General features: G+C 36.1%; 1 protein-coding gene across 1 annotated transcript; it reads left to right on the top strand.

The window, feature by feature from the left end:
- Window positions 1–1,138: 1,138 nt before the first annotated feature.
- On the top strand, window positions 1,139–23,039 carry ALX1 (ALX homeobox 1). The gene is made up of 4 exons (XM_014865855.3): window positions 1,139–1,535; window positions 4,361–4,665; window positions 7,696–7,824; window positions 22,411–23,039. Exons 1-4 carry the CDS (start codon window positions 1,310–1,312, stop codon window positions 22,729–22,731), a joined length of 981 nt encoding a protein of 326 aa, XP_014721341.1. The 5' UTR covers window positions 1,139–1,309; the 3' UTR covers window positions 22,732–23,039.
- Window positions 23,040–23,330: the final 291 nt, after the last annotated feature.

Raw genomic sequence — 23,330 nt, 5'->3', positions numbered from 1 at the left:
CCAGACTCAGTGCCCAAACCACACACAGGCGCTTTCAACCCCGCAGGGCTGGCTTGCCCTCAGGCAGCGGATAGCTTCCCGCCCGCCCTTCCAACCCCGCCGGCGGGACCCGAGGTCCCGGCCCTGCGAGCGGGAGCCGCCGCCCCGCCAGTGCGCCCAGCCCCGTGCGCGCGCGCCCCTGGTTCCCCGCACGCGCTTTTCTAAGTAACACCACCGCGACTCCTTAAAAGTGAAAATGGTAATTTTTAAAAAATCACGCTGAAAGACTTCCTCCTTCATAAACCCCTTTGTGTGACGTGCCTTCCTCTGGCCTAGGCTAAGGGCTCTTTGAAGGCACTTTCCCTATCTAGTTTTCTTAAAATAATCTGGATGTAACGATAAAATCGTGGACCAACGAGAGAAGTGGGGAGGAGAGTGGGGAAAAAAGTGGACATGGGTATAACGGTTTCAATGCCTCCTGCTCGGCTTCCCTCTCCCACCCATCGTCACCACGTCCCCAGGCCGCCGCATTCCAGAAAGAAAGGAAAGGCCATGGGCTCGTGAGCGCCGAGCGCGGCGGGACGCCGAGCTCCTCCCGTTAGAAGCAGAAGCGGCTCCTCTACCACGGCCGTCCCGGTTAATAGCTGCCAACGTATCCGGCTTCCTGGGCTTCGGATTAATGTGGATCTTCCACATAAACGATTTACGGATGAAATAAAACCCCTTTAGAGCAATACTTCCTTTCAAGTTCTTAAGACGCCTCTAAATCTTTCTGGTAGCGAGTGGCCAGCGTGGGGGCGGGGTGGGGAGCGGGTGCCGGGCGGGCGGCCCGGGAGGGCGCAGAGAGCGAGGAGTGGAGGGTTAACTGCTTTGCGATCTCACCAAGCTCCTCCGAAATGCCAGTCCACAGTCGCGGCGATAATGTTTCTGGGTATCGGGGCCTCGTCCCTCCTGGCATTTGTCTGAAATGGAGCTGTCTGTCTAACCTAGGCCTGGACGCGCCCTGCCCGGGTAAGTGGGGGAAGGTGGGGGTGGGGTGGGGATGGAGGGGGACCCGGGGTGGAGTTAGTCGCCTGCCTATTTTCATATTCATTAGAACTGGGAGGTTGCCCGAGAAGCCCAGCTGAGTTTCAAGATATAAAAGCAACTTCGGGTGCCCCCTTTCCAGCCGGGACAGATTAAAGGGCTCGGAGCGGGGCAGCTCCCGGCGCCGCAGCGCTCGCTTCCCCTTCCCTCCTCTCGGGCCCTCCCTCCTCCCGCCCACTCGCTCCCTCCCCCAGCGCTCTCCAGCCTCCGCGCCCCAGGAGCTCCGCGACAGCCTTCCAGGATTATGGAGTTTCTGAGCGAGAAGTTTGCCCTCAAGAGCCCGCCGAGTAAAAACAGTGACTTCTACATGGGCGCAGGAGGCGCGTTGGAGCACGTTATGGAGACGCTGGACAATGAGTCCTTTTACAGCAAAGCGTCGGCGGGCAAATGCGTGCAGGCCTTCGGGCCGCTTCCCCGCGCCGAGCATCACGTGCGCCTGGAGAGGACCTCGCCCTGTCAGGACAGCAGCGGTGAGTCGCCAGCCCCAGGCCGAGCCGCGGGTGCCTTTCCGCAAACCCGAAGTGAGGTCGGGACAGGCAGGGAGGAAGGAAGAAAGGAGAAGGGCAGCGAGAGTGGCGGGTGAAGGAGGCAGTGGGACGGTGCGCGTTTTAGGAAGCGGTGTTTTGGCTGCAGCGACTTGAGGGGGCAAAGGACGGATTCGGCACCAGGTTGCCTCCGCGCAGTTCTCCTTTGACTGTCGTGTCTTGTCCCCTACGGGTCCCGGAGTCCCTCTATCCAGGATCCAAGAGTAAACTGATAGGGCGGTAAATAGAACGTAATTGAGTCAAGACAGCGCGCTTCCTCTGGGGGCCCGCCGCGCGGCCCCGGCAGGAGGAGCTGAAATCGATCAGAGCTCGTTAGAGGACGTCACTGTGGTCACGAATAAGAAAAGTTTGAGCTCTTTTAAGTGAAAAACCTTTTTTATTTTCCAAGACATAGTGATAATTTTCCATGTGAAGTTGGAGGGTTGCTAGTTTATGTGAATTTGTGATTTCTGCTTCTTTGGGTTTGCAGTGCAACGCACAAATTTTTGTTAAACTCCAAATCGCTTTAAATAGCTTCGGCAAAGAATCCCCGGTATAGTCACACACTGCCGAATTCTGCGTTGTCTATTTTTCTGAATCCACATTTAAAAGTCACCTAAGAAGCCTTTCGGAATGCTTCTGGGTGAAATCTTCAACTTTGAATGGCCAAGTATCTCAAAGTCAAAATGTTATCAAAACAAACCATCTATCTTTTCTATCTTGTAACCCAATACAAACCTATTTTTTTCAGATCGCGACAGCTAAAGCAAGTTTACAATTCCAAGAGGACTTTTCCTTATCATTGTATATATTCCACAGTTAAGCTGTAAGGAGCGGGTTGCTTTAAAATAACAAACGAATTAAGTGTGAAATATTTACAACAAGCCTCCCGCCCCCTATTTTAATGGAGGTTCAAAATCTGGCAAGGGACGCTGGGCTCGTAGGAGATCATTTTCTAGACACTTTGTACACAGTAAGCTTAAAGAAAGATCTCGTATGTTTTACTTATTTCATTCAACGTTGCAAGTTACTTTTGATTCGCAAGGTTAGACCAACAAGAAAGGCGCAGACGATAGAGAAAATCAGTTAAATCTTTTGTCATTTAGAAAGACGCGAGCGATCAATTTTTATTTTTAATTCACGAAATTTTTGGCTTTCTGCATATATTTCAGACTGCAGTAACTTTCTTTTTGGAATTCTTAGATGCATACGCAAAGTTATTGGAATGGACAGGATTTTTAAAAAACGATTCTGTAACGTCCTGTGTTGACTGCTGGGTAGGACTCAATCAATAATATTTTAGATTGTCGGAAATCCAAAATAAGAAGAGAAATAGGTGATTTGGGGTACTTTATCAACTTTTAAGCGATCTTCACCCTATTAGGATGAATTTTAATAGGAAAGTATTTAGTGAGATGAATGTAGGCAGCCGTCCGCTAAATTTAGGAAAGTTCCTGTCTTTCTCCGAGCTGCCCTTACTTAGCCTCGCCATTGCTTCCCCGCCCCCATCCCTAATTAGCGCAGTTCCCGGTGGAACCCTGCCCACGGAGACAAAACCGTATTGTTAATCAGTCATGGCTCTTCTTTATGTCTAGTTTTACATCGCATCTTCTTTTGCATGAAAGCTATTAAGCATTTAAGTTATAGAGGCATTGAAGTTCAATACATTTTTATATGATTAAAGCAGTTTAATACCTTACGAGAATTTAAAAACAGACAAAAACGAAAAAAGTATGACAACTCATTGGAAATTATTGTTCTGACTGAGTTGACTTTACTTCAAAAAAAATGCCTCCCATTTCATTATGTGCATCTATTGCTTTTGTGTGTGTGTGTGTGTGTGGCACCATATGATCCATTTTTGTTTTATATCGTACTACAGGCGTGCAGTCCACTCTGGAGGAAATCACTGAAATTAAAACACCCCTAAACAGAATACCAGATGACATCTTTTGTAATCTTTTAATAAATGTTTTAATTTCTGTGCTTGACTAAAGGGAAAAATAAAGCTTTCTGTCTTAAAACATATTTCATAAGTTAAGCATAAATGTGACATATTTAGAAAGAATTGCAAGTGAGTTTTTAAGCTGAAGAAGTCTATTTAAATTTTATTCTTTTTTATAGGAAGCACTTCCAGAAACTGATATGAAATTTATTTTATAATTTAATAGGTCATCTTTTGAAAAAACATTTAAAATGCAGACATGAATATACGGTCGAGATACTTGAAATATAGTAGAAACAATATCGTATCTTGAATCTATAATCCATAGGTTTTGTGTGGAGGACGAAGATAACTTTTGGGAATAGTTTGTTTATATTTTGATTTACAGATTTTATTTAAAATTGACATCTCTTTCTTGGGCCATGGAAGTAGCTTCATTTGTCTGCTGTGAATAAATATATGACTTACATTAAATGTGCTTCCCTTTTCCAAAATTATACTCACTTAGGTTTTTTTTAAAAAGATCTACAGCATCTTTTAATTTGACCACCTTTATTTGATTATAAATTATGTGCATAAACATTAGTCCTGTAACGTAGAGCTGTGAATTTTGGCAAATTATATGAGGTCCATGTACATATTTTTAAATGGTTTTAAACTTGCCCAAAGTGAGTTAATAATTGGACATAATGTGGTAATCAAATTAACACTGGCACAATGAATCATGAACAGACAGCTTTCCTGATGCTCTAAGTTACTTCAACTTAATTCTTTCATGGAAGTGTTTTACAATCCTGAGAACTGTGTTTCCCCCCACCGGGTACAGTGAACTATGGGATCACTAAAGTCGAAGGACAGCCTCTTCACACGGAACTAAATAGAGCGATGGACAACTGTAACAGTCTCCGGATGTCTCCTGTGAAAGGGATGCCAGAGAAGGGAGAGCTGGATGAACTTGGGGATAAATGTGACAGCAACGTATCCAGCAGCAAGAAGCGGAGACACCGAACCACCTTCACCAGCTTGCAGCTGGAGGAGCTGGAGAAGGTCTTTCAGAAAACCCATTACCCGGATGTATATGTCAGAGAACAGCTTGCTCTGAGGACAGAGCTCACTGAGGCCCGGGTCCAGGTAGGAGCCCAATAAGGCCTTGGGTGTGTGTTGGGGGTCAGGGATCGTGTTAGAATAATTCATAGTTGGATTTTGCCACAACGGGAGAAACTGATTCTCCAACTGAGGTAGAGAACAATGTAATATATGCATGTAGGTTTACTAAAATTCCTTTTTTACTTGCAAAGGATTTGACAACTCACACAAAAACATAAAACAAAAGAACATTTGAGTTATTACATAGGCGTAAAAATTAACAATTATTTTGAAAATATATGATAACATATATCTGATTTTGAAAAGTAATTTTTAAAAGACAGGAAACAGAATCATAGCTATCCAAACTAGTAATCCATGTCTCTTACTTCATTTTCTATTTTATCAGACATTGAGGTTCTTTTTAGGTTAGATACCAGGTAGTATTGGTAAGTTTTTGTCTGTTTATAATATTTGTAAGTATTTGCATAATGGCCCATAATTCTATAATTTTATTGAGGTTGGTGTTATAATAAAACAAAGAAAAATGAAAAAAATCTCACAAACTCCCAATTGTTATATATACCATAACCTATTCTCCCTATATATTATTAAAGAAAGATCATATAGTTCATTTATGATTTTCTGACCCTGGTAGTTGCCAATACATGACATTCCATTATCATTTTTTTCAAATCTAAATAACTTACATAGTTTTTGCAGAAGTGATAGAAATGGTGACCTTAAAGTAATTTTTAAATATATACTCAACTACATTTATAAATTAAATTTGACTCATCAAATTGGATTCAATATGCTAAATTTTTTAGTAATTTGAAAAACAAAATTATAATGCATAAAATTCTACTTGTCAGGTATATTTATTTTTACCAGATTTGTTATTTTTAATGTATATTTTATTTGTTCCCAAGTAACAGTAATTCAGGAGAACGGCCTTTTTCTTTGTGTGTTTCTACTACTCTAAGTAGGAAAATAGTGAATTTTGTGAATAATTCCCATAACCCACTAGAATAGAGAACTGGATAAAGGAGTGAGAAATTTGGTTCCGAGTGGAGTAATCGTATTTCTCCTGAAGATGAAGCCTTTGGAAGGCCTTGCATCGTTAAAGACAGCCTCTGGGGGGGCAGGAATAACAAACAGCAGATTTTCGCTTTAGTTTGTGGAGGCAAATGGTTACTTCAGCTTAGTGCAGGAAGTAAATATGTAGAAAGTATATGGTAAGGAAGAATTTTAGAATTGTCAAGTGTGTTAACATGAGCCCCTGTGTGTTTTTTTGGTCTCATGTTCATATGTTTAAATTAGTTATATTGTAACCATAGAAAAATATGTTTACACATAGAGTGGTCAGCTGTGCACAATGCGTGTTTTCCCCTTAACATTTCATCAAGTCCTGATTAATTTTTGTCTTAAGAACACGCACAGAGAGCCAACCTGAACCTAATTTACTCAGGTTGTTCTCTTTCCTGTGTTTCACATCGCAGTGGTAATTGGCACCCATTTTAAGGAGATTGTCTAGTTTTTTCTCAATGAAAAGAATAACACCCCTTTACTGAATTCCCTCGATGTGCTGCTGGTGCCTGTCTGTGGAGATAGCAAGAAAATATGTTTTGTTCTGTTTTGTTGTTGATGTTGTCTGGAGCCCTGGGCATAGCGGATAATCCACATTTACCAGCAGTGTTCTGAGAAACCATTTTCAACAGGTAGCTCTCTTTGCCTTGTTTTAATTGCTGAAAACTCTTTGAAGGGCCGTCTCGGATTTGCAGCATGTAGTTAAACATTAAACTGAGGGTTAGCATGTGGCCATCAGTGTGAAGGTAAAGATATAAACGGTTAGAATTGAATGTGAAAAAAAGAGAATTTCAAGTAAATTTTAATGAAAGGCTTTTTATAATTTGCATTTTTATGCTTGATTTCTAGCTTCTTTCCTAAATATTTTATGTTCTGAACATAGATTTGTAAAGACTAAAAGAGCTTCCCGAAAATTGCTAGTGTAATGTCCACACAAAAATGTTAAAATTATATATACTAGAAATAATTTTCTGTATCGCTTTTTAATACACTAAAGCAGTAAAGTGAAGATTCTGGAGAGCCACAAGTGTGAATGAGTGAATATTTAACCCTCTGAGGAAGACAGCTGCCATTATATGTATTTCTAGTGTGTAATTAGAGAAATTTGAGGACTCCCTGGTGACCTTTTTAGAGGCCGCACTGACTCACAGGCTTTCTTGACACTTGGTTATATCTACGCCATTTCTTTTCTTACTTATATTCCCTGTAAGTGTTTCAAATTGAAGAATGATTGTGAAGATTTCTGAGCATTTTCCGTACTGGAATATAAATGGGATAAGTGGTATAATTTATGTAATAAGCACATTTGTATATTTTAAAACCATAGCTCAACTTCAGATGATTCCATTTTACCTGTGGTCTTTATCATGCTCGACATAATATGTAATCTTAATATTTTCTGTTTGTAAATAATCATGATATTTCCACTGATGCCAGATGTTTTAGATACAATCTTTATGTTTAAATTTTTCTAAGATTATGTAAGCATGGGTACAACCCAGAAGAATTTTCACTTTGTGACATATTTTAAAGACAGTTGTTTTGACAGACCCAGATATTAATTGGTTTATAGATTGGCTAGGTTAATATTATGTGCTAAACCCAAACTAAAAAGTTATGGATGTCTTCCAGGTCTACAGCATTTTCTGAAAAGATTAGCTATCATAATTTGGAGATATAAGGAGTCTTCAAGATCATATAGTCTAATTCCTTTTTGTTCTCCATAAATGAGAAAGCAGAGTCGCAGACACACACGTTAAATTTGCTGAGAATATCTTAACTCTTTCTATTATATCGCCTCATGGACGTCCCACTTATCATATCAGGACACGATAGAAAGTACAATCTGTGGATCCTTTTCTGACATAAATGCCTTTATTTGTAATTTTGTTGACCTGGTTTACCTTTCTCATTTGAAGCCTTTTAACATCACATTTACATTATCAAATATTCCTTAGCTAAAATTCTACTTTTTTAAAAAATTAGGTTTGGTTTCAAAATCGAAGGGCCAAATGGAGAAAAAGAGAACGTTATGGCCAAATACAACAAGCTAAAAGCCATTTCGCCGCCACCTATGATATATCAGTTTTGCCAAGGACTGACAGCTACCCACAGGTATGGTAAACCAAGCTGAATGCGGACCGAGAAAAACAGATGTGGTTTGTATACTCTTAAAGGGGTTACTGTAAGCTTTATTTTATCTAATATAATAGTCAAGAATGAAAATCTTAACCTCCAGAAGGCTTTCTGCATGTTTGTTAGGTTTTTATTTGACTAAAGTATTTATTTTGTTGGTTTTCTTTCAGAGCCATTCATTTAAAAATATTTCAGGATCTTTTCCTTGTTATATATTGCAACAACTGCAATATGTATTTTATATTGCATCATTTAGTAGTATAAGTCTTTTAATTACTCTACATTTTAATTATTCAGACTCACTTTCTTTGTTAGCTTTTACAGATACGTAAAGCGTTGCTCTGTATGCTGTCTCTGCGCCCGTTGCTTTACGAACCATACCATAACCTAGTGTCATATGTGGTATGAAACCTTCAGTTCCCCTTAAAAATATCTCTTTTCCTATGTGTTTTTTCAGCTTCACAGCTGCTCGTTGTTTCAAGGAAAATATTTAGCTGTTGTGACTTAAAATACATATAGAATTGGCACTGAACATAATTTTGAAAATTTATCATATTAAGAAACACTTTCCTTTATAATAGGAGTTCTGTCATTTCAAAGACTATTCAGAAATTCTTTTTCTTCTAATTTTTCCTTTTAATTTAGAGACTTTTTTTCTTTCTCATACTTTGGAATGCATGTAAATAAAAAATGTTTTGTCTTTCTAATTGGGTATTACTTTTTCCTAATACTGAATTATAATATTCAGAACTGTCTTTGATACATGATAAGGAGCATGTATGTTATAAGGAAGCTATCTGTTATTATATTCCTTATTATTTAAGGATGTGCATCATAAGAGTCCACTCTGAAACAAATATGTAACATATATGGTGGTGGAATACCTCGATAGTCCAGTAACCAAGTCGTTGCAGCCCCAAACTTAAGAGTGTTCATTTTCTTCACTGTAAATTCATACCCTGTGGACATGAATTCAGCCTTTTAATTTTGTGCTATTCTTATGTTCTTATGCCTTTTATGGTCCTTAAAATCCTATCTTGAGACATTCATGCCTGCAGAAAAATTCACCAAATTTATTAAGGTAATATTATATGTGAATAAGAGCCTTAGAGGTCACCTTGTTCAACTCCTTCATTTTGAAAGTTAGGAAACCAGGCCCAGGTGAGTTAAGGAACTGGACCCTCATCACACAGGGTCTCTCACAGGGACGTCTCAAAAAGGCTGCTACGAGGAAGCCTTGCCACTGCAGTTTGCCAGAAGACCAACGGTGTGGGTACCTTTTGATAAGTGCCCCTACCTGCCGTAAGAGGAGTTTTGTTTCTCTTACTTTTAAAATTAATCTTAAAGTACTTCCCTTATTTTTCCTCCTGTTTAAAAGCATGTATACACTCCTGGTTACTTATCTTCATAGGGCTAATGAAATTTTATTCACCAGATATTTTTAAGTGTCCTAGTTGAGTTCTAAACAAAGAGCTATGAGGATGTTTCCTCTCTACTGGGAACTGGATGTTTTCCAGTTGTTACACTACTGTACCCTCACTGTTTCAGGTACTGTTCCAAGCAGGTTACATATAGTAACTCATTTAATCCTCACAACACCCTTATGTGGTAGGTGTTATTAATTATCCCCACTTTTCGTATGAGGAAACCGAGGCACAGAGAGGTAAGGTATTTACTCACTTTCACCACTAGAGCAGAGGCAATCTGGCCCAACTGCAAGATCTTACCCTCACAATAGACTGTTTCTCCCAGTGAATATGTTTGAATGATTGACTGGTGAATAAATTAATTCCAGAGGAGCCTAAGATTTAAGTTATATTATTTGAGTCTGCAGTTTAGTTCAGGGGAGCAGAGAATGTCTTCACAACCAGGGAAATAATAAAAAATGGAGATGGCATAGGCTTCATATAATTTTGACCTACTTGACAGTGATGACTTTAGAAAGAGTGAAGTCACAAATTATGTACCCTTTTCAAATGCGCTTTGACAGTCTTACTGATAAGTCTATCCCACAAGACTTGACCATGGGATATCTTTATTTGCATCTTATTATTTTTATCTTCATTCCTTTCCTTGTAAAGCCCATTTCTGTCCACTTTCCACTTCTCGTTCCTTGCTGTTGGTTGCCTTATCTCTACCTCCCCTTTCTTCTTTAGTATAGCATAAAACATTTAGAATAATGCCTGGCACCAGTTAAGCTCTTTCTAAGGGCTTAATATTACCTAATATACTCTGACTAGTCACCCTTTTTTCCTAGGATTATCCTGCTATTGTATTATTGTGCTCACAGCTTTAGATATTGTCACTTAGCAGAATGAGGTAACCTGGTAGCTCAAGCAGGAAAGGAAATAGTACAGTCAAACTATACATTGGAGAGTTTTTTTCATGTCAACAAAAAATTAAAATTTTTTCCCTTATAAATCATGGGAAGTTTGCACTAATTCTGCCTGTGGCTTCTCCATAATTTATGTGCATTGGTATACCACCTCATAATGTAAGTATGGGAGCACAGAGATCATATGTTGAAGGTACTTTGACAGTGCAATTTCATTAACAGTGATAGAAATCAATACGGTGAAATCCATAGTATTTTTCTATATTGGTCAGTCATTTAATGTTTGGTTGCCAGAAATTCTGAAATCAAGTGTTTCCCACTCCCCAATGAAGATATTGGATAAAGCCAGGAGAGAGTTCCATTTTAAGTTAAAAATATGCGGTTGAATTTTTTTGTTTGTTTGAAAAAAATAATTATGCCAAGATCATGTCTCTCAAGCTTCAACCTAAGGAAACTTTTTTTTATCATGTGACTTGAGAGTGGATATTTTAATGGGAAAAATAGGAACTAAAATAGAATTCAACAACTCAACGCAGTAAGACATTGAATTTGGTTACTGTTACTGATTATAGAAAAAATATTAATTACAAAAATAGTTGGAAACTAGAAAATGTTGGAGGCAGGACAGAAATAAAGAATTAGCAATTTGGCAGGAAAGCAAAAGCATACACAGAAATATATGAAAACCAGAAATGGTTTAGAAAATGATCTCCTCAAGCCTACTCAGTGTGGATATTAATCCTACCTAGCATAAAGATGTCTATATATAACATAGAATATGTTTATTCATGAATAGTAATTAATATTAAGTGTTCTAAATACTTTGTTTCTGCTGGTCTTCATTACACTATAGAAACAACAGCCATAACAGAAAAATAGTAACTACCAGTTGAGGGCATATTTTAAGCCAGGCTTCCTTCTTATAGCCATTAACTCATTGAACGTGAGCCCACGTTTTCTAAGCTCAGGAGTCCAGGGCTTTTTATGCAACATCTTTCTCCTTAATCCATCACTGAGCAATGAAATAGTTCTCTTTTGACCCCAAGAGATCGCATCACCTTGGAAAAGAAAAATGCTTCTTTTTTAAAATTTATAAAATGATAATACAAAGCATTTAAAAAGTACAGACATGGGGCCAGCCCAGTGGTGCACTGGTTAAGTGCGCATGTTCCGCTTCTTGGCAGCCCGGGGTTCGCCTGTTTGGATCCCGGGTGTTGACATGGCACTGCTTGGCTTGCCATGCTGTGTTAGGTGTCCCACACATAAAGTAGAGGAAGATGGGCATGGATGTTAGCTCAGGGCCAGTCTTCCTCAGCAAAAAAGAGGAGGATTGGCAGCAGTTAGCTCAGGGCTAATCTTCCTCAAAAAAAAAAAAAAATACAGACATTTCTTAGACTATTTTAAGATATTCTTTTTCTTAAGCTTGCGCATATTTGATAGCAGACAAACAAGAAAGTGAGAGATGTGATGTCAGTATTAATATATTCTAAAGGTAGTATATTTGGATGTACTGAAAAATTAAAAAAATTTTTTAGAAGCCCTTTATTTTGGCTCATAATATCAGTTGCCATTTGGTGAAACTATGATTTAGCTAAATTAAACAATTTGATGTTCTCCAATACGTGACATCTTAAAAAACAGTCAACAGTGCTGAATCTCTTCCCTCTTTCTGGAATTCTCTTCCCCTCACCTCAAATATATTTTCTCCATGAAGCCGCCTCTCATTCCTCTTCCAGTCAGCACATCACTTTCTCACTGACATTGCGGTGGGTTGTATAAAGTGTCTGCTACACCATTTGCAATGTAAAGTATTTGAAAGATGATTCAGTTCTTACTCACCTTCTTATCACCACAGTATTAAGCAAATTATATATACACTGAATAAATGTGAAAAAAAGCACTGATTCACTTCAATATTTATTCAGGAGCACATTATGAAACAAAAATTAGACAATTTTCAATAAAACAGATGGTTTTTGAATCTCTGCTGTTAACCAGCTCTGTGGTCTTAAGCAATTAACTTTTCCTCTTTGAGTCTCAATTTCCTCTTCTTTAAAAGGAATAGACTAGAAAGATTTTGCAGACTCCTTTTGGCTTAATTTTTTTTTCTTCCAGAGTTATTTGTATTTTATCCACAAATATGTACTAGGTACTGTTTTAGGCACAGGGATTATATAAATGATCTAGACAAAATCTCCGGCTTTGTGGACAGACCACAAACTAGGTGATATTTGTGCCAAATTCTGTAAACAGTTCTGGAAACAAACTAGATCCAGCAAACCAAAAGAGACCCACATAATTTTGTCCTTGAGTTTAAGAAGCATATAAGTATCTATTGACATTAGATTCTAACTAGTTTTTAATTTATCAAAACCAAAGCAGTTTTTTTTTTTTGAAGAACAGTAGCCCTGAGCTAACATCTGCCACCAATCCTCCTCTTTTTGCTGAGGAAGACTGGCCCTGAGCTAACATCCGTGCCCCTCTTCCTCTGCTTTATATGTGGGATGCCTGCCACAGCATGGCTTGGTAAGCGGTGCGTAGATCTGTGCCTGGGATCTAAACCAGCGAACTGAAGCAGAGCACACAAACTGCCAGCCCCCCAAAGCATTTTTTAAATAATTATTTTTGGTGAATAAAATATTTTCTGTGAGGGTGTAAACATTTTCCGGAAGATTATAGCCAGCCTTCATTCTTATAAGGAGTGCTTAATTTCATGCCATTAGGATTGGTTCAAATTACATGTGCATTAACTGTATCATTTACTAGCTGGGTGGGTAACTTTGAGGAAGCCTCTTGACTTCCTTGATCTTCAGATTCTCTGTTTGTAAAATGGAGGTATTGTTGGTGCTAGAGTTGGTGGCGTAGATGATGATACTGATGGTACGTTTTTGTTATGGAGAGGATTAAATTGATTTCTAAACAATCTATGGCGCTGAATCCTGGGATTTGAGGAGGGCCGGGGGTTAATGTGGGACTATGGGCTTCATGGTCAGGGAGTCGTGAGTTCAAATCCTGACTCTGCCACTTAATAGATTTTACACCTTTGGTAAATGAATTAACCTCTAGGAATATTTCTCCTCATTTATAAAATGGGGATAAAAGTTCATATCTTGTTTGTGAGAATTAAACAAAATAGTTTATGCCAAGTACTTGGGACATTGCCTAGTATGTAGTGAGTGCTCAGTAAATCGTAGCAATTCTATAATAGCCATTAGTAATTATTAATTTTTTTCTACGGTAGAGAGGTGGCTAAGTGGTTTGAATATCTCTTATGTTGTAGCATTTAAACTAATCCAATCTGTGAGTAAATTTACTATTTAAGGACCTAGGGAAAGATCAAATTCAGTTAAAGTACTTTTCTTTAAATTAGTATAGCCAAATATGGTGACTTTAGAGAAGCCTGAGAATATTCTCAATCTACCAAAATTATTTTCTCATGAAAAAAATATTTTCATCAAAAATTTCAAAACAGGAGTTGAGGTTTTTCCCTACCGAAATTTTCAATCTGGTTTTACTTCATATATAGTAAGAATCATAACTAAATCTGTGTTTACCAAATGTACAGAGACCCACGAAGTATCTTCCTCTCCGTTGTTTAATTGATGACTTTATAAATATGTGCCACTCGGAGTGTGAACATACTGAGGATTGAATTCAAGTTACAGATAATTTGTATTCTTCAGGGTGATTATCAAAGCAAATTAAAGCTGTGTAAAATTTCTAGCTTAACAGATTCTGTTTCCACATTGTAATTAGATAATTTTTAAAAGAAAATTTTAGTTTCCGTAAAATAGTGATTGTGAAGATATTTTTCATCCTACCCTTCTTCTATCACCAGTTTCAGTACTAATCTTAAAGTTTACCTTTACTTAAGCTAAATAAGGAATATTGAACTTGTCTCCTTCAGCCACTGTGGTTTAGCAATTTAAAGGCATCTGGAGCAGTTTTTACCTTTAGAGAAAGTACCACGTTTTTATCACTGTTGTTTCTGTTTTTTCCTAAATATTTGAAGTAAGCAAATAACCTAAAATCTTTAAAAACTGTTAATAATGTAGCTATACTTGATGCATTGTGTAATGAATATTCTCATGTCTACAAAACAACCAATGAAATGGTCATATGGTGATAGTGAAACTTCACTTATTATGAATGGAGGGACAAAAATGTTAACATCATTAGGCCAACAAGTCATATCGATAAGTGTACAGTTTCTCACTGATTGTGGCACAAATGTGCTAAAATCGTAGAAGAAATATATGATAATCTATTGTTACTCAAATGTAGTTGTTACAATGGATGAAGTTGCTGACTTAATTAAATGTATACAAATATGTAGCAGTTTTATATAAATATGTATAAGGAATATTTTATATGTATATATGGGTTAAAAATAAGTTACGTGTAGCATGAGACAGATTTTGTCAGTATCAATTAGGTGACGGTGCAGCTAGACACAAACAGTGCAGAATTTTTATTTTGTCGAAAATACGCTTCAAAGAAGTAAAGAATCCTCCAAAAGAAGTGAAGTGCATTCATGTTTCAGATTGTGAAAATAGACTTATTTTTTAAAAAATGTAATATTTGAATTTCATGTGACAATGACTTTATGCCTTTATGCAGTAGCACTAACTTAGCTAATTTTTTGCTTTTAGTTAAGTGATGGCTGTGAAAGCGTTGACTTTAAGTGAATTGGTCATAAGTATTTTACATATTATGAGAAGAGAGTAAATCAATAAATTGAGTAGATTACCAAAATAAATAATAAGAAAAAATGTAAAAATAAATTATTGAAGAATGCCAGTGTTGCTTATACATATAGAAACTACGGGAGAATAGAGAAGAACCACGGGGGAGATTAAACCATCAAACCTGGCAAATCTTTGAGAACAGCCCTGTGGCCTAAAACCTGCACTTCACATAATTATTGTTAGTGGGAACCTTAGATATACTTTAATCCAGAATTGTATGTGTGCCATATTTATTAAGCCTCATGTTTCTATGGGTTTTCTTTTTTATTCTGAGCCCTGGAGCATTAAATGGAAAAAAAACCTGCACAAACTCACAGTTGATTTAAAAATCACAAAAATAAAATTCTAGCTTTGTAGTTAACACGAATACAAACTAATATAATTGATAACTTTATTCAGGATTTCAAGAATAAATTCAAAGCTCGTATATGACACCAAATGGGAATCTCTAAGATTAAAAATATTCTGTGCAAATAAAAGTATTTATATATTTGATTTATATTTTATTATTAATTCATTAGGAAAACAATTTATATTTTAATCTTTGTTTTTATAATTGTGAATTTTGTTTTAATAGGGAAATTGTGTCATTGAAAATCAGACACTGATGAGTCAGCAATAGCTATCATGCATATATTAAAATATATGAAAAATAAGGTGACAAATAATTGGAAAATTCTCCATTTGATAATAATAAATAAATATAGCTGGATAATAAATAAAATAGCGAATACTAAGTACAGTTATTTTATTTCCTCCTTAAGTGAGTTGATTTGAAAAGTTTCATTTTAAGGCATAGAGGGTGAGATTTTCCGTAAACATTTTAATGATCGTAATTACTATAAAGTGTACAAACACATTTAACACTAAAGGAAAAGAAAAAATGTCCTTAGTATTTCTTTTATCTTTGACTTGGAGCATATTTCAAATATTATTTGAATAATACAAAATTTAAACACATTCATGTGATGTCATTTTGAAAATTTCCCAGCATTAACATTTTTTATGAGACTTAGTGCTTTTCATTTGTGCACTACCAAGAGATATATACTTTTCTTTTTCTGTAAAGCCGTTTTCCTCTCAGATTATTGGTCTCATATGACTGTTACATCTAACACTGATCTTTTTCTTTAAGGGCAAAGGCACTCTTCCTTGTCCCAAATGCCTGTACACATTTCTAAGATGGAATTTTATTTAAAAAATCTAAATAGCAATCAATATTTAATATGTGATCTTTTTCTGATGAGTAAATAACTTCTAATCACTTCAGCTTAATAATACTATAAATTGAAAAGATATACTTTTGGAATTTTTGAAATGTAAATTTATTCCAAAAAATCTTAGTATTTATATATTATCTTAATTTTTGGGGGTGAAAATTATACCTAATAAGTAGGCACTGATGAAATGTACCCTCATTTCTATCTCAGGGAGTACCTAAACATGCTGAGATTGATCTTTTCACTGTGTAATTAATTCAAGTTGGGATTTTTTTTTTCCAGGTGGACAGAGTCTCAGTGTGTGTTATTCACTGGTACCAAACTCACTATTTAGAAAAACATTTATCCTCTTTCTCCCTGCCAGAAACCTACTGATGCCGTTACTAGAAAAGTTAATGGGACCCTAAAGTTAGTCAACAGCCAAAAATACCTGCAAGGTACTAAGCGTATGATTCTTACTAATATTTTATCCCCCTAAATTTTAAAGGAAAGAATATGCTAGGAAAGAATGTAATGGTCTCTTAAAAAATTGAATTACTTTCGTAAAAAGTGTTTGCATTTTTTAAAGAGACCACATACAAATCTGGTAAATTAAATTATATAGTGATAATGTGGTAATAAATCTATATCGTAAGTATTGAATAATGTATAGAGTAGTCAATAAATGTAAACATTCTGTCAAGGAGGAAAAACCAAAATCAACTTTTGGATTTTAGCGTTAAGAAGCTATTGCTATAACATCCTCACAAATCCTTCTTTGTGAATCCCTGATCTCTGTCTTTTTTGAAGCAAGCTTTAACTCCCACAGGCAGGTTAATGTGACGTGAGGCTAGCAGTGCAAGAGTAGCATGATGTCTGTGTGTGGTGGGTGTGTGTGTGTGTCCACACAAATGTTGGCGGCAGCTAGAAGCAGTACATATACAAAGGAGGAGTTAGGGTTAAATCAACTTATTTTACTAGAAAGATATTATTTAGTTGGTTTTAGAGTGATTTAAAATTAAGAAAAGATTGTTACTCATATATTTTCATGTTGTTCAGTATTTCTATTAAATCTAGATTAAATTCTATAGACTAGTGTGTTCTAAATAACGCTAACATTAGGGTATAGAATATATAATGCTATCACGAAACTATTTGATACTTTTTACACATCATGCTACTTTATGACTAAGGCAAAGACTAAAAAGCACGTTTCTTTTAAAAGGTTTTTAAAAAGTATGAAAAATTACTACAATAAAAATCAGCAAATATATTAGAAATATACGGCAGGTTTAGCATACTAAAATTTTCTTTGTAGTTTTTGTTATACAAAGACTGTATCTGTGTCAAGTTTCTAGGGTGAAGGTAGATGAGATTTATGATTTCCTATCCATGATTTGCTAGATTACTTCAATTTGTGACAGATAAATCCGCAGTGAAGAGTTCTTAATGTATATGTCTATATTTATATGTTAACCCTCTCCTTGCTGTCTATTGCTTTTAGTTCCTTGTAAGAAAAACAAATGTTAAATGACTTTGATTTCAGTTTGAAAAGTCAGACAAAAAAACAACTTTGCTCCGAAATGCCAAAGTTGTGGACTAATTAAGTGTTAACTTTTTATTTGATTAGAAAACCATTAAGGGGCAAATGTTCAAATGGAGTGTGGTAAGTCAGCTGAACTCCATTCATGCTAATGGCAGGCAGTTGGCTAAGTTCCCTGAACCATGCTTTGAACAGACCCCTAGATCTCTTGAAAAACATTGTGAAGCATTTTAAAGCAAGGAATATTTTTAGGTTCTATGCTCCTTTTAAATACACCAATGAATAAAAATTGTAAAGGCAGTTAGTCGTTTTTTGTTTTTTTTTTTAATGAAAGAAGGATATGGGCATTATTTAATAACATTGTTCCTGGCTGTAAAGCCCTTGAATATTATATAGTTAGAGGCCTACAGAAACACCTGAAACAGTATTTGGTCCTGAGCACTGCCACTGTAGGAGTCTGTGAAATGATCCTAAAAAGAAAAGCAGTGATCCTATTTAGAAAAAAATGCGTTTTTTAATTTCAAAATTTAACAGAAAATATAATATTTCTATTAATGAGTCAGATTTTTGTATGGCTTCTCTATTAACAAATAGATACATGCAGTTTTTGACAATACGACTTGTAGATTCCAGCACATCGTTTTAAAATGACCACTTATTGAAGAAGAGAATTGGTGGAAGGCTAGAGGAGCCATGGAATCAGTCTCCCTTGACAACAGATTTATTAAACCACAAGCTCAGACAACTTTGTGGTTTAATCAAATATTGCCTTCAGATATTAACACAAGTAGATGATCTAGAACAAAGATGATACCTGCCAGGTTTTCCCTACTGTGATCAGATGACATCTAGAATATGATATTCTGTGGTCAGTGCTGGATGTTGATAAGGATGAAGGGTGTTGACAACCTCCATCATAGCCAGAGGGATGTGACTGGAACCATGCAGTCTGGAAACCATGTCATGTGAGGAATGCTTGAAGGAAAGAGACTTGAGATTGTACAATAATTGCCTAATGAGATTTGAAGATTTTCACATGTAAGAAGGATGCTACTTATTCTCTACCATTTTAAGGAACAGAAACAGAAGCAATAGATCGAGGAAGATAACACTCACTTCTTTACAGAGCTCTGAAAAGGGAATGGAATGTTTTTTGGACAGGTGAGCTTCTTATCACAGGAATTGCATGTCATTGAACGTGTACAGGGGTTTTGCATTTAGAAGCAAGTTAGATTTCAATAGTGTTGCCTAATCCCAGGTGATTTTCAGAGTTGTGTGTGTGTGTTATCATCATTGCCATTATTTTAATACAGATCCCCTTAGTCACACCCCATGCTTAATGAATCAGAATCTTCAGGAAGATACATCCAAGCTGGAGAATAAGTCTTTAATAGGAAAGAAAACCTACATAGGGAAATATAGTCAGAAAGGTCTAGGTGTGTAATTTTCATGATTTCCGTTAAGATTCTACAGTATGGTGATTCTGGATTTCAAATCATGAAGCCAAATTTAGATATATTAGCATAAGTTGTCATAAAATTTCAATTACATCTGCAAGATGCATCAGTCCAAATTTCATGTTTTTAGAGATTTTTTCAATCATTAAATAAATTTGTATTAAAGTCTTTTCATGTATTGTGTTAGGCCTAAGGATGAAGAAAGAGTTGTGAGCAATCATTGGGGATTTTGCTTCCAGAGAATAGAGCCTGTGAACCCCCACAAAGTTAGGAGTATGAATAAGTAAACAGGCAATTTCAACTCATAAGACTAGTTTGCATATTACAGTAGCATTTCTCAAAATTTCCTGGGTTCAGATTTGACCTCCACCCTTGGAGTTATTGAAGTTGTCTCCACCATCTTGGGTGAGATTGTTAAGCTCTCTGTTCTATAGTTTTACCTTCTCCAAAATGGGGATAGTAAAAGCACATACCTTTTAGTGTATTGAAATGATTAGAAGTCTTCATAATTCATTTAATCTAATGCCTGACACTTGGTAATTAACTGATAACCACTAGCTATCATGAGCATGATCTTGATCGTCATCATCAGATGTTTAAACATGCAAAGGGAATGCTTCAAAGGAAACAAAACCTCAGTTCACTGAGGATATTATCTTTTATGATTTGCATCTAACTTTCAATATAAGAATCAGCTAGATCCCTAAAGTCAAGTGGAGACATGCCAGGAGTCTAAAAATGAAAGAAAGATATGGGAGGGAGGGTGAGGGGAGATAGAGATCATGGAAACAGGACATATCAGTAGAAATGTGTGACAGTGTCACTACCCATGGGAATATGTGGGTATCTTCTCAAGTCCAACTAAAATATTGCTGTAGTAACTTGCTTTACCAATCAGTTCCGTTCAGAAAACATTTCTGTGTGTTAGAAATTCTTTCACCAAAAGTTACGCGTTTAACTTGCTTGATCATGTGCAAATAAAAAATTTTGGTCAAAATAAAAATATTTGCCCATGTCATGGAAACTGGAGAATTTCTTTTCAACTTATAGGAAGATTAATATTAATTCTTTTAAATAGAAAACATTTTCTTAATTTACATTCATAGATTATCTTCCTTGCCTGTACTTTCCTTATTTTCCCTTTTTCGCCTAGTTGGTAAATATATTTCTATGCATTTGGAATACGAGTAAATGATTTTAATAATAAATTCTAGCAACACTATATATAAATGGAGAAATCCTTTAACAAACATAAAACGTAAATAATCTTTCTCTCCCACTATTTTGCCTTTCATTTTCTTTTTCAAAAATAAACAAGCAAGTTCACTTTCATTTCTTGAAAGCCCTTTTGTCAGACATGTGACTGTGGTTTTTGCAGTGTAGCACAATGATTGAATGTCAGAGGAAAGTCACCCAGATCAAGTTAGAAGAGCTAGCTTGACAGAGAAATGACATTAACAGCCCCTGTTGTTGATTTAAGATACATAACTCAGCAATCACTAGCACCCATCATTATATTTTGGCTAAAGTGGCATACATACAGTAGGATGAGCCAAAATTAAAACAACGTAGCCCATGATGATTTAAGGATTAATAAGGTATGCAAATCTTTATATATATGTATCTATAGATATGTCTATAGAAATATGTTACAGATTTTACACATTTAAATGAGGTTATAAACATATTTATATAAAGAACTATTTTTACAACAACCCTGAAATGAGCATCTTGTCAATCATTGAAGCCCCACCTAAGGCATGAAATTAGTTGTTCAGATTTTCTCTTATGTTTTGAAACTGGTTGAGAGGTCCTTTCTTGAGTGACAGAGTAACATCTTTACCAGTGTGATCTAGAAGATTCTTTAATGCTTTTTCTGCTATTAGTTGAAAATAAGTTGTCTTAAAATGTATGATTTAAGCTTGGATTTTGTAAGACTACCCCAGAGGCTATATGTAGTAGATGGGAATCTTTATGTAAAAATAAATATAAGAAAATATTTGTGTATGTGTTGAAATAATTGATGATTCCATTCTAATTATTGTGATTTTAAAAAAGAAAGCCAGATGCAATAAACATATACATTGTTGCTGTGCTCTAGTTCAAATCTATTGTAATAATACCGTGAAAGGCATACAATTTTTAAATTTCATCGTCTAAGGCTGCATCTCTCTGCCATGCTATACCATGCAACATTTTTCTTTTTCCCCAGCTTCTGCCATTTGTCACAGTTTTTCCTGTACTTTTCAGTAATATATGTGATCACTGTTTGGTTTTTTTTTTCCTTCTTTAAATAGCTGGTCTAAGATACCTCCTGTGTAAAATTCATATTATGCAAATTCTACTTAGCGTTTCTTTACATGCTAGTAACTTCAGACGAATTTCTGTTTATTGGTAATATTGCACTGAATTGTTTCCTGTGGAAACCTGTAGAAATTTAATAATGTGAAATGTGAATTTCTTGGACACGAAACCACCCAGTTTTCAATCTTATAGAAGATGTTACGTAGTACTTTGATTCTATTCATATGAAAGTTTTGCTAATATGTGCAAATTTTTCTCCATTGTGCTTCCGTTATTTGGTAATTGTCATGTTTTTATAATTCTAAATTTGTTTTATATGTCATAGTTCTATTGTGGCCTCACTATATTGTATGTGTCATAGAATAAATGTTTAAAATATGTATATATTTCTCATATTTAAATAACTATGTATTCAAGACTGTAGGAAATAAAAAGCAATGAAAGGGTAAACATTTTCCAAAATGGGTCTAATCAAAAATATCGATAGAGCAAATAGCCTAATGTTAGCAGTGGTTTTCCACAAAAACTGCCACACCAAGAGACCAACTATAGAACTTTAAAAAAAAAAAGCAATTGTGTCATTTTGTTTAGAAAGATGAAAACTATGTTTAAACCTAAAACCATATTTTACACTGCTTTTCTAAGCACATGAATTGGTCATGAATCATGACTAAATCTTCCAGATTTCATTTAAAAAATCATGACTTTGAGAACACTCAAGAGATTGACATATTTTGAGACTATTTTATGTGGTCAAGTATGTGGGTTTTGGTGATCCGTTACAGGATAACAAGCTGGAAAAATCTTTCAAATAATTATTTTTCAGCAATCGCTTTATGTACTCAGCATGCAATTACAGACCACCCAATAGGAGGAAACAATGAATAGTTAACAAAATATAGTAAATGCAGTTAAACAAAAGTAAGGGAACAAAATGGAGAACGCGTAAATGTAATATTTGTTGTTTTATATCTTCCAGATTCAGAACAATTTGTGGGCAGGAAATGCGAGCGGCGGTTCTGTGGTTACTTCATGCATGTTACCACGTGACACTTCGTCCTGTATGACACCTTACTCTCACTCGCCTCGGACAGATTCCAGTTACACAGGGTTTTCAAACCACCAGAACCAGTTCAGCCACGTGCCCCTCAACAATTTTTTCACTGACTCTCTTCTTACTGGGGCTACCAATGGACACGCGTTTGAAACAAAGCCAGAGTTTGAACGGAGGTCTTCCAGTATCGCCGTTCTTCGAATGAAAGCCAAGGAGCACACTGCCAATATTTCATGGGCCATGTAACATACAGTGCTCTTTTATTTTTCTTTTAATGGCAAAGTAAAACATTCTTATTTCTCATATTTAAAGGATACCACAATAAGCTGCTGTGTGTGGAATTGCTAAAGGTCAAGATATACAGTGAGACCAGCTTAAATGAATAGTTGTTTTTATTTAACATTAAAATCTAAGAATGAACCTCTGAGAAGACTAAATAGGTTTACCATACACCAGTCTCCACAAACTCTGTTTTAGTAGTAGGATTTTTTTTTCTATTGTACGAGTCGATGAAATATGATCATGCAACTTCTTAAAGAATAAATGTATTAAACAAATTCCTGTGTTATAGATTGATTTATGTTAGTTCTGTATAACAAGAAATGCCTTGTAAAATAATACCTGATAAAGGAAGAAATGCACTGGGGAAAATGTCAAGATACCAAAGCTGTCAGGTAAATATTGAAGCAGAGTGTTTCGGGGAGTTAACTGCCATTTCTCCCTCTCTGGCTCCACGATGCATCGGGCATTTCCCGTGTTGCTGAGAATTTATCTCCAGGCCTCGAAGATTTTTTACCTTTAGGTGTTTTTGTGGATTTCCACCCCATGAAAAAAGAACTCTTCTG

The sequence above is a fragment of the Equus asinus genome, chromosome 4, assembly GCF_041296235.1.
Source record: "Equus asinus isolate D_3611 breed Donkey chromosome 4, EquAss-T2T_v2, whole genome shotgun sequence".
Taxonomy (NCBI): domain Eukaryota; kingdom Metazoa; phylum Chordata; class Mammalia; order Perissodactyla; family Equidae; genus Equus; species Equus asinus.
Note: the sequence above shows the minus strand (reverse complement) of the source record. Positions and strands in the feature narration are given on the sequence as shown.